General features: G+C 44.9%; 1 protein-coding gene across 1 annotated transcript in view; it reads left to right on the top strand.

Moving 5' to 3' along the window:
* Window positions 1-17995, top strand: part of COL22A1 (collagen type XXII alpha 1 chain) — a 326761-nt gene that overhangs the window by 12022 nt on the left and 296744 nt on the right. Inside the window, exon 2 of the mRNA XM_009213647.4 lies at window positions 16537-16699. Within this exon, the coding sequence (XP_009211911.2) occupies window positions 16609-16699 (91 nt within the window). The 5' untranslated portion in view covers window positions 16537-16608. The remainder of the gene's footprint in view (window positions 1-16536; window positions 16700-17995) is intronic.

Genomic DNA, 17995 nt, shown 5'->3' with positions numbered 1-17995 from the left:
AGACCAGGCATGGTGGCTCATGCCTGCAATCCCAGCACTTTGGGAGGCTGAGGCAGGCAGATTGCCTGAACCCAGGAATTCGAGACCAGCCTAGGCAACATGGTGAAACCCTGTCTCTACAAAAAATACAAAAATTAGCTGGGCATGGTGGTATGCACCTGTAGTCTCAGCTACGTGGGAGGCTGACGTGGGAGGATCACCTGAGCCTGGGAGGTAGAGGCTGCAGTGAGCTGTGATCACACCACTGCACTCCAGCCTGGGCAACAGGAGTGGGACACTTGCCAAAAAAAAAAAAAAAAAAAAAAATCCCTCCCAGGCTAGGTACAGTGGCGCACACCTGTAATCCCAGCACTTTGGGAGGCCGAGGTGGGCAGATCACCTGAGGTCAGGAGTTTGAGACCAACCTGGCCAACATAGCGAAACCCTATCTCTACTGAAAATACATAAATTAGCTGGGTGTGGTGGTAGGCGCCTGTCATCCCAGCTATTCGGGAGGCTGAGGTATGAAAATCAACCCAAAAGGCGGAGATTGCAGTGACCTGAGATTGCGCCACTGCACTCTCGCCTAGGGGATAGAGCAAGAGACTGTCTCAAAAAAAAAAAAAAAAAAACAAAAAAAAACAAAAAAAAACCTGCCAGTAATGAGTGAATCTGAGGCTGGAGGCCACATCCGAGGCTGTTGGTGGCAGGGATTCAACAACTGCTGGAGGCTTTTCACTCCTCACCCCATTCCCCTTTCCAAAACGCTCCATCCCATTAATCAGATCTCAGTTCAAGTGTCCCCAACTAAGATGAGTCTTTCCTTTTTTTTTGGAAAGCAATGGTGCTTTTAATGAAATTTCTTTCAAATCTGTGAGCATGCTAGCTGTGAAGTAAATGCTTTTCCATAGGACGTATTTCCAAACAATGATCACAGTGTTATGGCTAATAAGATGCTGGACAGATGAGTAGCCAAAGAATATTATAAAATATTATAATATAATATTATAAAACAACAAAATCTCATCAGTGATATATCGAGGAGTCTTTCCTTTTACAGAGTATAAAAAATGCCCTACGCAAGTCACCTTCTATCACATGACCCTGTTTTTTTGTGTTCAAATCAACTATTACTCTCTAAAACCATCTCCTTTATTTATTTGTTACTTTGTTTACTTTCTCCCTACTCTCTCTAGAAAGTAAGCTGGATGGAGGCAGGAACACTGCCACATCTGGTGATTAAGACAATGCCTGGTACACAGTCTGGGACTCAGCAAATCCTTGTTGAAGTAATTGATCAATGACTCTAAAGACCACAAAGCAGAGTGAAGAAGTGGGCAATGGCTTTAGAATGAAAGTGACCATTCAAGTCACTTGGAGCCCAGGTTTAAGACATCTTCATTGTCTCAAGAATAGACAGATATGCTTCTGTATCATTTACAGTTTCTAGCAGCTGGGAGAGAAACAGAAGTGGCATGCAGCCTCTTCTTAGGGAAGTGATAAAAATAAAAAATATGACTGATAATATTTTTGAATTCTGTAGCATAAAGAAGGAGGTCTGGAAAACATGTCTCACTTTTTCCACCTCCTCCTCCAATCATCTGAGTCCATCTGCAAGTTGGCAGTGTAGGGCTGAAGCCAATTCCATTGAAATCATTGGGATGTCTGAGTGGACAGGCGGCAAGGACTGAATAGTTGCTGTTGCTCGTTAGAAGGACCAAACACTCCTGATGGCCAGAGCTCTTTTTTTTTTTTTATCTCTGCACCTGCCAGTTACCTGATCAAGCACTGCCATTCTATAGAGTGACAGAGATCAAGCCTTCCAGTTAAATGAAAAGACACAGAATCTAGGATCATAATGGCCTGGGACTAAATCCCTATTCTACCCCTTCCAGGTGGTATAGTCTTCAGCACGTTTTTTCACTGCCCAGAACATGAGGTTACTCAGCTGTAATAACTGCTTTGCTAGCCTCTTGTGAACAAATAAAGCAATGCCACAGAAACAGCCAGTACAGTCCTGGCTGCTATTTATATCATCTGCGTCATCATACCTTTGCCATATCTGGTACCCTACAGTCAACTGGATCAGCTGCCATTTTTATTTATTTACTCGTTCAACAAATATTTATTGAGCAACAACTTTGTGCCAACGGTTAAGTGTCAGGGATCGTGATAGGTAAGACCACTTTGCTCATCAAGAAACTTATGACCCAGTGGCTCACGCTTATAATCCTAGCACTTTGGGAGGCTGAGGTGGGTGGATCACCTGAGGTCAGGAGTTCAAGACCAGCCTGGCCAACATGGTGAAACCCCATCTTTACTAAAAATACAACAATTAGCTGGACACAGTGGTGCATGCCTGTAATCCCAGCTACTCAGGAGGCTGAGGCAGGAGAACTGCTTGAACCCGAGAGGCAGAGGCTGCAGTGAACTGAGATTGCCCCACTGCACTCCAGCCTGGCCAATAGAGTGAGACTCCATCTCAAAAAAAAATTATATATTATTTTATATAATAAAATATAAAAAGACATATTAATGCACACAAGTTCAAAATACCAACCAGCATAATAACACGAGAATCTATTAACCAGACAGCACTGACTGAACCCTTGAGTGTATTGTGTCTCCCCATCCCTGGATTTTCTTGGCTAAACCAGATCTTCTTATTTTCTGCCTCATGTCCCCATTTAAAGGTCCTAGGATTTTCTCAACCTTTGTTATCCATAAACTGGCTCTGAGTGAATATACTCTCTGTATTCATGTCTGACATGGTGAAAGGTGGCAGGGCATGGTTTTGGCACTTACAGGACTTACATTGTGATTGGACAACACAATGGACAAAAATAAATGAAGGATAAAAAGAGGGAGGATAGAAAAAGGAGAAAGGGGAGAATGAAGATGAGGGGGAAGAGGAAGAAGAGGAGAGAAAGCAGCAGGAATGGTGTTAGAATAAGGAGTAACATATGGGATTGATGTGAGCAGGTCACATTTCTTTTTTTTTTTTTTTTTTTTGAGATGGAGTCTGGCTCTGTCGCCCAGGCTGGAGTGCAATGGCGCAATCTCGGCTCACTGCAAGCTCCGCCTCCCGGGTTCACGCCATTCTCCTGCCTCAGCCTCCCGAGTAGCTGGGACTACAGGCGCCGCCTCCACGCCCAGCTAATTTTTTGTATTTTTAGTAGAGACGGGGTTTCACCGTGTTGGCCAGGATGGTCTCGATCTCCTGACCTCGTGATCCGCCCGTCTCGGCCTCCCAAAGTGCTGGGATTACAGGCTTGAGCCACCGCGCCCGGCCCAGCAGTCACATTTCTAATACATCCTTGCATCTGCAGCATGTGACTGAAGCTGTACCTGTAGCTGGGTGAAGAAAGAAATGAGAAAAAATGGAAATAATCTGTGACTAAGTATTAGGTTTTTTTTTGTATTTTTGTTTTCTTAAAGATGATGCTGCTTCCTTGTAGGGAATCTAGTGTAGAGGGAAATAAGAGAGCAAGGAAGGAGACCAGTTAGGAGGCTGTTGCTGTGCTCCAGGCAAGAGAGAAAGGAGGCTCGGTCTCCACCAGCATGAGTGGAGAAGGGGAGGTATTGGCAGACCTGAGGTGTACCGGGGTGGGAGAACTGATAGGGCTATAGAACATATGTTCTATATGGGCAGTTAGCTGAGCAACGGGAACAAAGCTTGTCTTCAGGGGCCTCAGGGTAGTCTTTACTCTTAGGGACCCATTTCACTAAGTTGGTCTTTGCTTTCCCTTTATCCCTGGGGGATATTTTTCCTGGATAGAAGATTGTGGGTTGACAGTTCTCTTTCAGCACTTGAAGAATGTTGTGCCATTTGCCCCTGGTTTCTTGGTTTCAAGTAAGAAATTGGCTGTCATTTGTGTTTCCACCATAGGCAATGTGTCATTTCTCTCTAGATTCTTTCAATATTTTTTACTTGTCTTTATTTGGTTGTCAGAAGTTTGATTATGATGTATTTGAGCATAAATTTCTTTGGGTTTATTCTGTTTGGGGATAAATAGGATCGACAACTTCTAGGATCTCAGCCAGTCTGAGAATTTATCATCCATTATTTCTTTGATGTTTTTGAGCTCCATACTCTTCTCTCCCTGGATTGCTGTGATATGAAAGTTATGCACATTGTTATTGTTTATAGATTCCTGGGGCTCTGCTCATTTTTTTTTTCCAGTCTGTTTTCTTGCCGTTGCTCAGATTGGGTAAATTCTATTGGTCTGTTGTTTCAGTTTGCTGATTTTTTTTAGTCAGTTGTCTCATTTCCAGTCTAGTTTTAGGCCTCTGCTGTATGTTTTCTAAATGTTGTTATTGTAATTTTTTTTAGCTCTTAAATTACTCTTTGTGTCTGTTTTACATCTCCTATTTTTTTTTGCTGAGAGTTTCTATTTTTTCACGTTTCAAGAGTGTTTGTTATGGTTTATTCAAGCATTTCTATGACTTCTGCTTTAAAAATGTTTGTGAGAAAATTTGGGTTATTTCAGCATTGGAATCAGTTGATTGAATTTTCTCATTCAAGCTGTAATTACCCTGGTTCTTAGTGTAATGAGTTACTTTCAGTTGTATCCTCAACACTGGCCATTATTCTGATAAACTCTGGATTCTATTTAATTTTATTGTTTGGTAAACAGTCACCTCATTTAGGTATAGTAAGATGGCCTAGGTGAGGATAGACGTTCAGCTCCTGGCTGGGCCTTGCTGATACCACCCCAGAAAAATACAGGTTTTTTTTTAAGAGACAGGTTCTTGCTCTATCACCCAGGCTAGAGTGCAGTGGTGTGTTCATAGCTCACTGCAGCTTCAATTTCCCGGGTTCAAGCAGTCCTTTTGCCTCTACCTCCTGAGTAGCTGGGACTACAGGTGTGTACCACTACACCAAACTAACCAGGTTTTTTGTGTGTTTGTTTTTTAAGGTAAAAATACACCATACAATACTCTTTACCATAAAAGTCACAGGAAAATATTGGATCGGGGAAGAAAATTGAAGATACAGAAGTACTGTAGCATGCTCACTTACATTACAAAGTGTAGTAATTGAAAGTGAAGCTAACACTAAGGTCAGAGATGGGACATATGGGGCTCCTCTCCCTCCTCTGACTCACCTAAACACTGATACCACCGAAAGCTCTGTTTTCTACTCCTTCTGTACTTTTCCAGGAGTATCTCCAGCTCCAGTTTCTCTTCTGAGCCATAGACTCAAGTGTCCATCTGCCTTTGAGCTCTCCTTCTGACTGTTTTACAGGTACCTCAAATTTACCTCAGTATTTCCAGCCTGCACTCTTCACCCAGTCCCCTCACTGACTGGCTCCCTGATGCTCAAACTGGAAATCTGGGCTTGCTTCCAGATGTTCTTCTCCCTCAATCTCCTGCTCCCTGCCAGTCACCAGTGTCATAGAATCTGCAGCTGGACCACTTTGCCCATGGATATGTTATGGAAGGTTGTTGGGATTTCTGTTTGAATCGTTGCACTAGAACTCCTCATTGGTCTCTTTAGTCCATCCTTGTCAACAGAGTTTCCTAAATCACATTGGTATATGCCACTCGCATACATGTAAACATCCACTGGCTCCAGGGGCTATCCAAGCATGTCTGAACCTTTTCTCTGGGTCACTGCACAAGTCTCTAGACTTTCTTATTAATGTTCTTTCCTTACACTTGAATGCCTTCCTCCCCATGAATTCCTACCTTCTGCTCCAGCCTGAACTTTCATTGTTTTCTGCATCTTTTCCTCCAAACCACTGTGCTCCTTGGCTCATTCTATGAGTAATAATGGACGGGAGGTGGCCTATTCCTGGTGAAGGCAGCCCTTGTCCTTTTGCCTACTTCCCACTCATCTTTCCAGACTCAGCTCAGCATCACCTCCTCCAGGAAGCCTTCCCTGACCTCCCAGGCCCAGGATAGGTACTTGTCCACTCAGCTCCCATGACACCATGTCCACTGACCATATGGAAATATAAGCATTTACTTCCTTGTCTGTCTCCACCATTAGGCTGCAAGCTCCTTGGACACTGTGTAATGTAAAATGCCTACCATGCATTTAGGGCATGATTGAATTAGAGACTAAAACAATGAAATACACGGTACCCCTATACAGTCAACATCAACCGAGTTCTCTGAAATGCTCAGGTGAACGCATCTCCCCTTGATAGCCAATTACAGTAATGGAAACCTTTTACTTTATAAAAATTATCACATCCATTGTCTCATGTAATCTCTTTCACAGATCGCTGAAGTAGGGGATATTGTTCCCATTTTATAGTTGAGGAACCTAAGGATCGGAAAGTAATAAAAGTAGTGTGGCTTCAGCACCATCTATGTCCAGGTATATTTTAGGCTTTTTATATATAGTAACTCATTTAATTAACCCCCTCCAAAAAAAAAAAAAACCTGTGAGATAAGTATTTGAATCCCCACTTCATACATCAAAGAGTTGACGTCCAGAGTGGTTAAGCGAATTCCCCTAGTTTGCACAGCTAGTAAGCAGCATAATTGGAATTTGAACACAGGGATGCTGATTGAAAAGCTTAGTCATTATGCTAGCTGCCCCAAGAGTCGTCAGACACCTGTGACAGTGCCTGGTCTGGCGTGTAGAAAGTACTCAGTCTGTATTTGTTGACTGAAGAGGACTTGCTCCAAGCTCCACAGAGTTGAGTTTCAAATCCAGGATGCAGGCAAGCTTGGTTGGGCTCCCAGGAAGCCCTCTTAAGACAGAAGCCGCCTGATTCTATCTTCCCCTCTCTGATCAGCAAGTGCAGTTTGCATCACAGACAGCTCAGCAGGACTGTGCCAGTGGTTCCGAGCTGGGTGTGTGATAGAAGGACACAGTTCAGTGGTCTGGACACAGACGTACTATGCGTTTATGTCCCAACCAGATTCCTGCCCAGAGCATTGCCCATCACCCCAGCAACACATCAGCAGTGCCTCATTCCCCCAGCCCCCACCTCAATGGGTAGAGGCCAGACCCTCTGACTCAGACAGAGCTCGAACTCTGCCCAGGCTGCCCTAGCAATCTGCCGAATCTCATTCTCTCTCGAAATTGCTTTCTGCTCAGTGTTCTTCCTCCTCCCTCCTCTGGGTCTCTGAATGGGAATGCTGGTTACTATGGCAATGGGCTGGCTTGTGGAAGGAACTCAGCTCAGTAAATTAATTGCTGGACTTTTGGGAGACTAATGGCAGAGCTCTGCCTCCCAGGGACAGGGGTGTGGCCTACATCCTGCCAGCTTGGCAGCTAATCCCTGAAAACAGCTCAGGGCTGGGTGAGAGAGAGAAGATGGAATAATGGTACCCCATGCATGCTGAGGCTGCAACCTGAGATGGGCTGGGGCGTGTGGAGGGGATGAAGTTCCAGAAACCTCATGTTTGGTGAACACCTACTCTGTGCCAGGGCCTGTGCTGCAGGATTTGCAGAAATCATTTATTGTAATCCGTACCATATCCCCTGATAGAGTAGAGATCATCCCTTTCTAATGGTTGAGGAAACTGAGTATAAGAAATGTTCATTCGTGCCACCAAGCGGCAAAGCTAGGATTCCATACCAGGGCTTCCTCACTCAGTAAACATTTTGTTATAAACACTCCATTTATTTCTGGGTAGAAAGCTATTCGCTTTTCCACAATCTCTTCCAGAAGATAGAAGCAAAGGGAATACTTCCTAACTCATTCTATGAGACCGGCATGGCCCTAATACCAAAACCAAATGAGGACATTACAAGAAACTACAGACCAGTAACTCTCATGAACACGGGTGTAAAGATCCTCAACAAAATATTCGCAAATAAATCAAGCAACATAGGAAAATAATTATGCATCACAACCAAGTGGGATATGTCCCAGGTATGCAAGGCTGCTTCAATATCTGAAAAGCGATTAATATTATTCATCACATCAACAGGATAAAGAAAGCCATGCTCTTCCCTCTCGGGGGTTAACTGAAAGTTTCTTCTGCAGCAAATTTTCCCTTTCTCTTTCAATGCTCTTGTCCTCTCCTTCTTGTGACCTGGGTGGTACATAGTTTGATGTTTGACTATATCCTTTGCTTTTTTCTCTATTGTTTCTGTACTTATGAAGTAAGTGTTGCTCCAGCCAGATTGCAAACATCCTGGGAGAAGCAATGCTGCTGAGTGACTTGAATACGGACCTATGGTTAGATTGTTTGGGATTGAATCCTTCCCATGACTCCTAGATGTGGGAGTCACGGGAGGATTACTTAAGCCCAAGTTCTTCAGTTTCTTACTCTGTACAATGGAGCTAATTATACCTACTGTTCAGATTAAATGAATTATTATTTATAAAGCCCTTAAAGTAGCTACTGTACTTATGAGCATATAATGTACGTTAATGGTTTAGTGCTGGAAAGAGCATGGGCTTTGGCGCCCTTCTGATCTGATGCCAAAACCAGCTGTCATTACTAGGGCTGTGTGCTTAGGGAAGTTGTCTATCCTTCCTGAACCCAGGTTCCTCACTGGTAAAGGGGGTGATGAGTACTAATTTGCAAGTCTGCTGTGATTACTCTATTTCTAGAACATTTTCATCACCCGAGACAGAACATCTGTCAACCATTAAGCAATAAGATGAGATATCTTTCTTCTTATTTAGGTCTTTAACTTTTGTCACTAGTGTTTCATAGTTTTCAGTGTACATGTCATTGTTGATTACATTTTTTCCTAACATTTTATCCTTTATGATGCTATCATAAATGAAATCATTTTCCTCGTTTTATTTTTGCATTGTTCATTACTGGTATACAGAAACACAATAAACTTTTTTTTTTTTTTTTTTTTTTTTTAGATGGAGTCTCACTCTGTCGCCAGGCTGGAGTACAGTGGCACGATCTCGGCTCACTGCAACCTCCGCCTCCAGGGTTCAAGCAATTATTCTGCTTCAGCCTCCTGAGTAGCTGGGACTACAGGCTCATGCTGCCACGCCCAGCTAGTTTGTTTTTTGTTTTTGTTTTTGTTTTGTTTTTGTTTTTTTTTTTGTATTTTCGCAGAGATGAGGTTTCACCATTTTGCCCATGCTGGTCTCGAACTCCTGAGCTCAGGCAGTCCTCCACCTTGGCCTCCCGAAGTTTTAGGATTACAGGCGTGAGCCACTGCGCCCAGCCCGCGACAAACTTTTGAGTGCTGGTTTTGTATCTTATACTTTGATGAATTTGTTTATTGGTTCTACCAGTTTTGGGGAGATTATTTGGGTTTTTGCACATATACGATCATGCCACCTGTAGCTGGACATGGTGATATGTGCCTGTAGTCACAGCTACTTGGGAGGCTGAGGCAGAAGGATTGCTTAAGCCCAGGAGTTTGAGGCTGCAGTGGGCTATCATTGTGCCACTGAACTGTAGCCTGTGTAACAGAGTGAAACCCCATCCCTAAAAAAAAGATAATGCCATCTGCAAATAGAGATAATTTTACCTCTTCCTTTCCAAGTTGAATGCCTTTTATTTCCTTTTCTTGCTAGTTGCTCTGGCCAGAACTTCCAGTAGCATGTTGAGTAGATATGGCAAAGAAGCATCCTTGTTTTGTTCTTGGAAAAAATTTCAGTCTTTCACCATTGAGGATGATGTTAGCTGTTTTTCATAGATGGCCTTTATTACGTTAAGGAAGTTTTTTTATGGTCTTAGTTTATTTATTTATTTTTTATCATGAAAGGATGCTGGATTTTGTCAAATGCTTTTTCTACATCAATTGGGTTCACTGTGTGGTATGTTACATTGATTGATTTTTGTATGTTGAACCACTCCTGCATTCCTGAGATAAATCTCACTTGGTCATGGTGTCTGTTACTTTTCATATGCTGCCCAAATTTGATTTGCATTTCTTTTGGTAAATATTTTTGCATCTATGTTTATAAAGGATATTGGTCTTTAGTTCTCTCTATTCTTGAGTATTTAGAAAGATATATGACAAAGATTTCTCTAAAAACTTGGAGATTACAACATTGATAAAGCCCGGTTTCTGCAATGAGGGAAATTATCAAATTTCTAGAACCCGGGAAAATACTGAACAATGATGGATGATCCATTTTATTCCCCGCCGTCACCAGCCACCATCTTTCTTATTTCATAAGACAACAGTGGCTCAGTAGTTGCAGCTAATATTTGGATTTGTTGTATCCATTGAGTTCAGGGAGAGAGTGTGGGTTTAGTGCCCAGAAGAGGCCTAAGTTTCAGCCCCAGTCCCTTCTTCCACCAACTGAGTGACCTGGGGAGAGACACATACCTTTTCTCCACCTCAGTGTCCTCCTTTACCCAGTGGAAATGATGATGCCTGCCCTGAAGGGTCACATGAGCTCATGCATTAACCAGATATTGCCTAGCACGTGGTAGATAATAAGTAATAATCAGTTACTTTCATAGTTCCTTGAAGATGTCTATGTTCTTCTAATGAATGACTTCTAGCTACCCCAATGTAATATGATACTATAACAGCATCAGATGCTGGCCGTTCATCATTCATTCTCAATCTAATGCTTATTTAGGTGACCACTACATGGTAGGAGCTGTTCTAGGTGCTGGGCAATAGAATGGACAAGTCCAACAAGTCCTTGTCTCCATACAGCTGTGAAGCATAACAGGCTGGGCGATCAGCTCTGACTTGCTAAGATTCTGTGCCTCTCCCCTGGACCATCTGACTCCTGACCTTGGAACTCTGACTGCCCTTATGTGTTCCATTTTTGGACAGTGCCTTTCTTCCTGTTCCTGTAGCTGCCTCCTGCTACTCTCTGAGTATTGTCATTCAGACTATTATACCCTGTGCTCTCACAAGTGGCCTGTAGTGCCCTAGTAAGATGAGTGTACTTTGTCCTGAAGGTGGTAGGAACCAGATTATACCTCTCCTGAGAGCAACCTGCATACCTGTTGTGCATGGGGGATGTTCCCTAAGTATCACGCTCTGGCCCCCTCTGGGGCCTAGCAGATGCCATTCCTTCTGCCTGAAATTATCACCTACTTTTTGTCTGGCTGAGTCCTGCTCAGCCTTCCAAACTCGCTTTGGAAGGAAGTTGGGAAGCCTGAACTTCCCCTAAAATAGTCAGGTGATGGACATCCCCGCCTCTCTGCCTTCCCCCACAACCCCTTGGGCTTCCTTCTACCAGCATTAACTTGATCCTCCCTCCCCCAGTGTGTGTCTTACCTGTGTCACAGGGTCATTGAGAACCTGTGCAGGGTAGGCTCAGTGTCATTTATCTGCCTATCCTCAGCACCTGGCACAGGAGGGCAACTTGTGAATATTTCCTAAATGAAGAAATCAATAGTGAAATGTATATTGTTTTCCCTATCCGGGACATTGGCTTTAACAATGAAAAATACCTTTAGAAATGTACAGCCACATGAAAATAAAATATACAGAAGGGAAAATACACTTAGCTAAGAAGCCTCATGGAACAAAGAAATGCATAGGAAACAAGCAACAATGCCTCTTCTGTTGAGTTACCAAAGATGGAAGGAGTGATAATACTCAATGCTCCCAAGTAGGTGGTGAGAGGGGCACCCGCACACTCACACATTGCTGGAGGCGGTGGACATTGGTACAACCTTTTTGGAAAGCAATTTGGCGATACGAGTCAGGATTCTTGCAAAACCCTTATGACCCCCTAAGTGTTTTACTAAAAATCTACCCTTAGAAAATAATTACACATAGGTAAGACTTAGGTGCAAAGATGTCCTCTGTAGCATATTCAATAAATAAAATGGCCTACTAAATGTCCCAAAGTAGAAATTGCAATTAAAACAATAGTGCTAGTGCCACAGGTATAGTTCTAGGTAGCCAATAATGGTGACATTTTTAAGGCATTTTTAATAGGCCAGACATTGCTCAAGTTACAATCTTAAGAGAGATTGGCTGGGCGTGGTGGCTTACGCCTGTAGTCCCAGCACTTTGGGAAGCCAAGGTGGGTGGATTACGAGGTGAAGACTTTAAGACCAGCCTGGCCAACATGGGTAAGCCCCATCTCTACTAAAAATACAAAAATTAGACAGGCGTGGTGGCGGGCACCTGTAATCCAAGCTACTCGGGAGACTGAGGCAGAGAATTGCTTGAACCTAGGAGGCAGAGGTTGCAGTGAGCTGAGATGGCACCACTGCACTCCAGCCTGGGTGACAGAGTAAGACTCCATCTAAAAAAAAAAAAAGAGAGACCAGAGTCTGGGAAGGATAGTAAGGGGGTGGGGAGAGGTGGGGACAGTTAACAGGTAAAAAAATAGAATGAATAAGACCTACTATTTGATAACATAATAGGGTGACTATAGTCAATAATAATTGTACATTTTAAAATAACTTAAAGAGTGTAGTTGGATTGCTCGTAACTCGAAAGATAAGTGCTTGAGGGGATGGATACCCCCTTCCCCATGATGTGGCTATTTCACATTGCAAGCCTCTATCAAAACATCTCATGTACCCCATAAATATATACACCCACTATGTACCCACAACAATTTAAAAAAGTAAAAAAAAAAAAATATATATATATATATACAAGAGAGAAAACATCCCCAGCATGGAAAGGGGATGGAGAACAGCCTGTGACCTGAGGTCAAATCCCAGCACGACCACTCACAGCTGAGACTTTAATCCCCCCATGCTGTACTTTTTTCATGAGATATTGGTACCTAGCTCATAGCATGAATGTGAGGCTCCAATAAGATAATATGTGGACAAAAACTGCTTAGCCCATTTCTTGAAGCAGACTCTTAATACTCTTTTCTATTAGTAATAGGCACCGAAGTAATCTTTTACTGTTGACAAAATCAAAAAAAGAGATCAGGTTTGGGTGCTAGTAAGTCCTAGGCAGAATAGAGACAGGAAATGTGCTTGGATGAGTCTATGCTCAGAAACTGCCAATAGTCCAGATTCTCTGAGTTCAGTATTTCTCTAAGGTAGCCGAGTCATCGGCCTCCCTTTCTTTCTTTCCTTTTTTTTTCTCTCCCTTCCTCCTTTCCCTCTTCTCTTCCCTTCTCTCTTCCTTCCCTTCAAATATGAACATTAACTGAGCACCAATTCTGTGCTGGGCTTTGCACCGGCCACCAGTACTACAGAAACCAGTAAGACACAGTCACTGCTTTCAAAGACCCTCCTCACTAGGCCACAGGGGAGCCAGGCCCTGGGCAGACGATCACAGCCTGGCATGACACAGGCTGTGCCTGGGACCCCTGGCAGATCCCATGGGAACAAATACATGTTTAACCCTCAAGTGAGAAATATGACTGGATGCATCCATCCAATCATTCATCAGGGAGGTGGCAAAGGACCAGAGGGGAGAAGGTGATATGCGGAATAATTTCTCCAGATGTAAGCATCCAGATATCAGCCCAAAAGCCTGCAGAGTGTACCAGGAGATGTGGGAAAAAAGATGGAAGTCTCTGGGCAAAATTTGGAGGATAGATATAACCTGAATGGGTTGTTGGAAAACAAAGGTTCCATACAAAATTTTTGAGGCATTTGATATAAGCCCAGTGCAGGGCCATAAATCTGTTTGGTGAGATGCATCTAAAAATGCTGTACTAACAGCTGTGTGAGACCGGGCATGGTGGCTTATGCCTGTAGTGCCAGTACTTTGGGAGGCCGAGGCAGGCAGATCACCTGAGGTTGGGAGTTCGAAACCAGCCTTACCAACATGGAGCAACGCCGTCTCTATTAAAAATACAAAATTAGCCAGGTGTGGTGGCACACGCCTGTAATCGCAGCTACTCAGGAGGCTGAGGCAGGAGAATTGCTTGAACCCAGGAGGTGGAGGTTGCGGTGAGCCTCCAGCCTGGGCAACAAGAGTGAAACTCCATTAAAAAAAAAAAAAAAAAAAAAAAAGCTGTGTGACACATTAGCATTTGGTGAATATAGTGGGTAGGAGGGATTTGAGGCAGGGGAGTATCTCTAGACTTAACCCTCCAGGGGCTAAGGGGTTGCAGGTGCAGCAGAGACACTTAGACTTGATGTAGAATGGGGGTCTGGCTTTCCTTGGAGTAATGCATCTGCTGCTTATAGGGTATCCAGTGCCTGCTCCACCACTTCCAGGAGTGTGACCTTGGGCAAGTTATGTGACCTGGCTGAGATCAGGTGTAACATGCAGAATGGGAATGGCCACAGCCACTCCATAGGGAGTTGGAAGAACTGATTGAGCATCTGGAGGTCAAGTGGAGTGGGGGCATTACAGCGTGGAGAAGCAGCCTGGATAGAGTGCAGGGTGAGAGCATGGTTGTGTCCTTGGAGCCACTAATAATTCCTAGTGGCGGCATGTGACTCCGGGCTGCAGTGGACATGACAGTTCATAGGATGTCATTTCATGGTTCTCTGCAGAATTATCTGCACAATTATCTGCACAAATATTTGTGTCCTTGGAGCCACAAATAATGCATCTGCTGCTCCTGCAGCAGATGAAGCCCGGTGGCTCATAATTTCAAATATGCATTCAGCTAGCTTATCCTGTGTGTGCGTGTGTGTGTGTGTGTGCGCGTGTGTGTGTGTGTGCATGCACATATGCACATGGGTGTATTTCAGGGGGATAATCCCACAAATTGATTTACCTATGCTTGTCATCAGGCACAGCCCTGTTGATATTTTCTTCACAGTTAATCCAGGTCTTTGGAGGTTCCCTTTTGATTCATTTTAACATTTTAGATTGTCACTGATGAAGAGTGGAAATGTCAACATAATTTAGAGAAAGATCAGCAACAGAAACATACATACAGACACCCACGAGCTCACTCCCCTGCCACATGTTTTTTCTGTTTCGATAAGCCCTCCTAGCCCTGGTCCAGGGTGCTGGTGGTGGCACGTGACTCCGGGCTGCAGCGGACATGCCTGTTTATAAGATGTTATTTCATGATTCTCTGCAGTCTTCCTTCTGGTCATTGTAAATACTGGCATCAGTTTGGTACTTTACAAAGGGTAAATGAGTTTGCTCCCGACGTACTCCCTTGCCACCATCTTAATATTTTTCTGTTTATTAGAGTCTTTTAAAAACTATTCACCAGGCCGGGCGCGGTGGCTCAAGCCTGTAATCCCAGCACTTTGGGAGGCCGAGACGGGCGGATCACGAGGTCAGGAGATCGAGACCATCCTGGCTAGCACGGTGAAACCCCGTCTCTACTAAAAAATACAAAAAACTAGCCGGGCGAGGTGGCGGGCGCCTGTAGTCCCAGCTACTCGGGAGGCTGAGGCAGGAGAATGGCGTAAACCCGGGAGGCGGAGCTTGCAGTGAGCTGAGATCCGGCCACTGCACTCCCGCCTGGGCGACAGAGCGAGACTCCGTCTCAAAAAAAAAAAAACAAAAACAAAAAACAAAAAACTATTCACCAATTATTTGAAGCAGAATAACCCTTATGAGGATGGTTTGCCCAACTGCCTTTGAGATAACTTCCTTACCATTGCAAACACTGAGGTTCAGGAATCCTTTGAAGAATTCTTCATTAGTTCTTTCCTTCATAGGTACTTACTGACCATGTGTAAATGCTCTAATCTTCCATGCCCAGTGAAGTTGGCCTGGCCTCAGCCTCTAGGGATCAAGCCGTCCAAAGGGCTGACAATGAAGCAAATGGAGAATTAGAGTCATAGTCACCTGCTGAGGAGCTCAGGGTTCACTTGCAGGCAGCTGAGCAGTGACCCCCTCAATCCATAGGGAAGTGAGGGGTCTGGGAAAAATTTTCCAGAAGGGGAGCATCCGAGCTGAGCATTGCCAGAGGCTCCCAGGGTAGGTGTGAGGATTTTAGTAGAGGGAAGCCCTCCCACGGGGGCAAAGGGAGGTGTGGTGCACCTGGAACCTGCAGGAAATGGCTAGAAAGTTCATGGCTACCAAGTGCGGCATGAGGGAGTGAGGCAAGGTGAGAGGCCAGGCTGGACAGGGGTGGGTGGAACATGGCAGGCCCCTGTGCCGTATTCAGATGAGGACAGTGATACTGAACGATTTTAGGTGGTATATTAGTCCATTTTCATGCTGCTAGAAAGAACTGCCCAAGACTAGGTAATTTATAAAGGAAAGAGGTTTCATTGACTCATTGTTCTGCATGGCTGGGGAGGCCCCAGGAAACTTACAGTTATGGAGGAAGGGGCAGCAGGTGCTTCTTACGTGGTGGCAGGCAGGGGAGCGAATATGTGAGAGAGCAGAAAAAACTACCATGTATAAAACCAGCAAATCTCCTGAGAACTCACTCAATATCACAAGAACAGCATGGGGGAAACTGCCCCCATGATCCAGTCACCTCCTATCATGTCCCTCCCTCGACACGTGGGGATTTCAGAGAGGGAGATATGGGTGGCAACACAGAGCCAAGCCATACCAGGCAGGATGTGGTGTGGAGTCCTCAGGCACAAGGCCCTCTCCTACTCCCTTCCGCAAGCCCATCTGCTAATTGGATGGCTGGGGGGACCCAGGCATACATCCCTGAAGGGAGGTCACACTTGGCTCTGCTCTGGAAGGTTACACATTGGCTGCCTGGAGTTGAATCCGGGAGGGAAGATGGGTTGGAAGGCTGGGCGTGGGGGAATCCCCCTGGGCGGGGCCCAGAGTTTGCCTCTCACAGACTTTCAGCTTGAGAGCCTTCTCTAAGGGTGTCTTTCTCCACACAGGCCATGCTGCAGTAGACCCTCACAGCGTCTCTTCCTGGCCAAGAGAAGCCTGTCCCCAAGAACAGGAGAGCCATGGTCGGCCTCCGAGGGAACGCTGTGGCTGGCCTCCTCTGGATGCTGCTGCTGTGGAGTGGGGGCGGCGGCTGCCAGGCTCAGCGGGCAGGTGGGGCCAGCATGGGCTGTGCCATGCTCTGCTGGGGACAGAGCAGACAGCATGTGTCTGTGAGCATGGGCTGTGGCGTGTGCATGCAAGTGAGCCCACAACTGACTGTGAGAGAGAGGGAGAGTCTGGAATCCAAGTGTGAGTCAGCTGCCCTCCAACCTAGGGACAGAAAATCACCAGCTGCTCAGCAAGGGCCTGTGTGTGTCAGAGTGTGTGTCTGAGTGTGTGAGGGTGTGAGGGCGATTGTGTGAGGGGGTGTGAAGGAATGTGGGGGAGTGTGTGTGGGACTTGGAAGTGTGTGAGGGGTGAAAATAATGTAAAGTTAAAAGAAAAATCATCTCAAAAGAATAAGTTAACTCAAAATAAGAGGAAGAGAAACAAAAGGGAAGAGTAATAAAGGGGGAAAGAAATGTAATTTAAAAAGTAAAAAGTAAAGAAAATCTCAGAAATGTAATAAAATAAAGAAATTTAAAAAGAAAAAGTAAATTTAAAGAGGTAAAATTAAAAATGAGTTTGAGGAGTGTGTGGGCCACGATGTGGTGATGTCAGTATGCATGTGAGTGTGAATGTTAGGGGATGGGTGTGTGTTCGTGTGAGAGGAGGAGAGAGCGTGACAGAGAGAGGGAATGAGTTGCTTTAACATGTCGTAATCAGTCACATCCTGGGTTGTGAGCCTGTCTCTATCAAGTGTGTGCAGGTTTGGAGCTCGGGGAGGAGGCCCGGGTGAGGACCTGGCTGTGTTGTCCTGTGGAGGTTCTGGGACACATTCTGGGGGACATGTACACACTGGAGCCCACTTAGCAAAGGCATCCAGGACAGTGAGAAAAGTGTGTTTATGTAGTAGACCCGGTAATTGGGGAAGTTGACTGGAGATGAGAAGGCCCGGGGCGGGAGGGGAGAGACATGGCAACATGGTTTTGCTAACCTGTGTGAGGGCCCCTGCCCTGGGGGAAGGCACAGGTCAGTGCTTAGTTGTGAAGGAGGGATCAGGGTCCACAACCTCGGCATGGAGCCTGCACACTAGGGTCCTCAATACACAGACAGGTGCGGTGTTTTGTGTACTGCCCACAAGGCGGCCAGGGAGACTGCCTGTCATTAGATCCAGGAAGCAAAACGCTGGGCCCATCTTACAGAAAGTGATATTCTAAGGCTTTTCTCCCTGGACTTAAAAAAGAAAGGTTGACATTATTTCTTTATTGAATTTACAGAGTCGTCTCATGCTTTTTTTTTTTTTTTTTTTTTTTTTCCCTGAGCCTCTCAAAGCCTGGCTAGCTGGAAGGGCAGTACTAACTGTAG

Source organism: Papio anubis, chromosome 8 (genome assembly GCF_008728515.1).
Source record: "Papio anubis isolate 15944 chromosome 8, Panubis1.0, whole genome shotgun sequence".
NCBI lineage: Eukaryota > Metazoa > Chordata > Mammalia > Primates > Cercopithecidae > Papio > Papio anubis.
The sequence above is the reverse complement of the archived record's forward strand: the minus strand, read 5'-3'. Positions and strand labels throughout refer to the sequence as shown.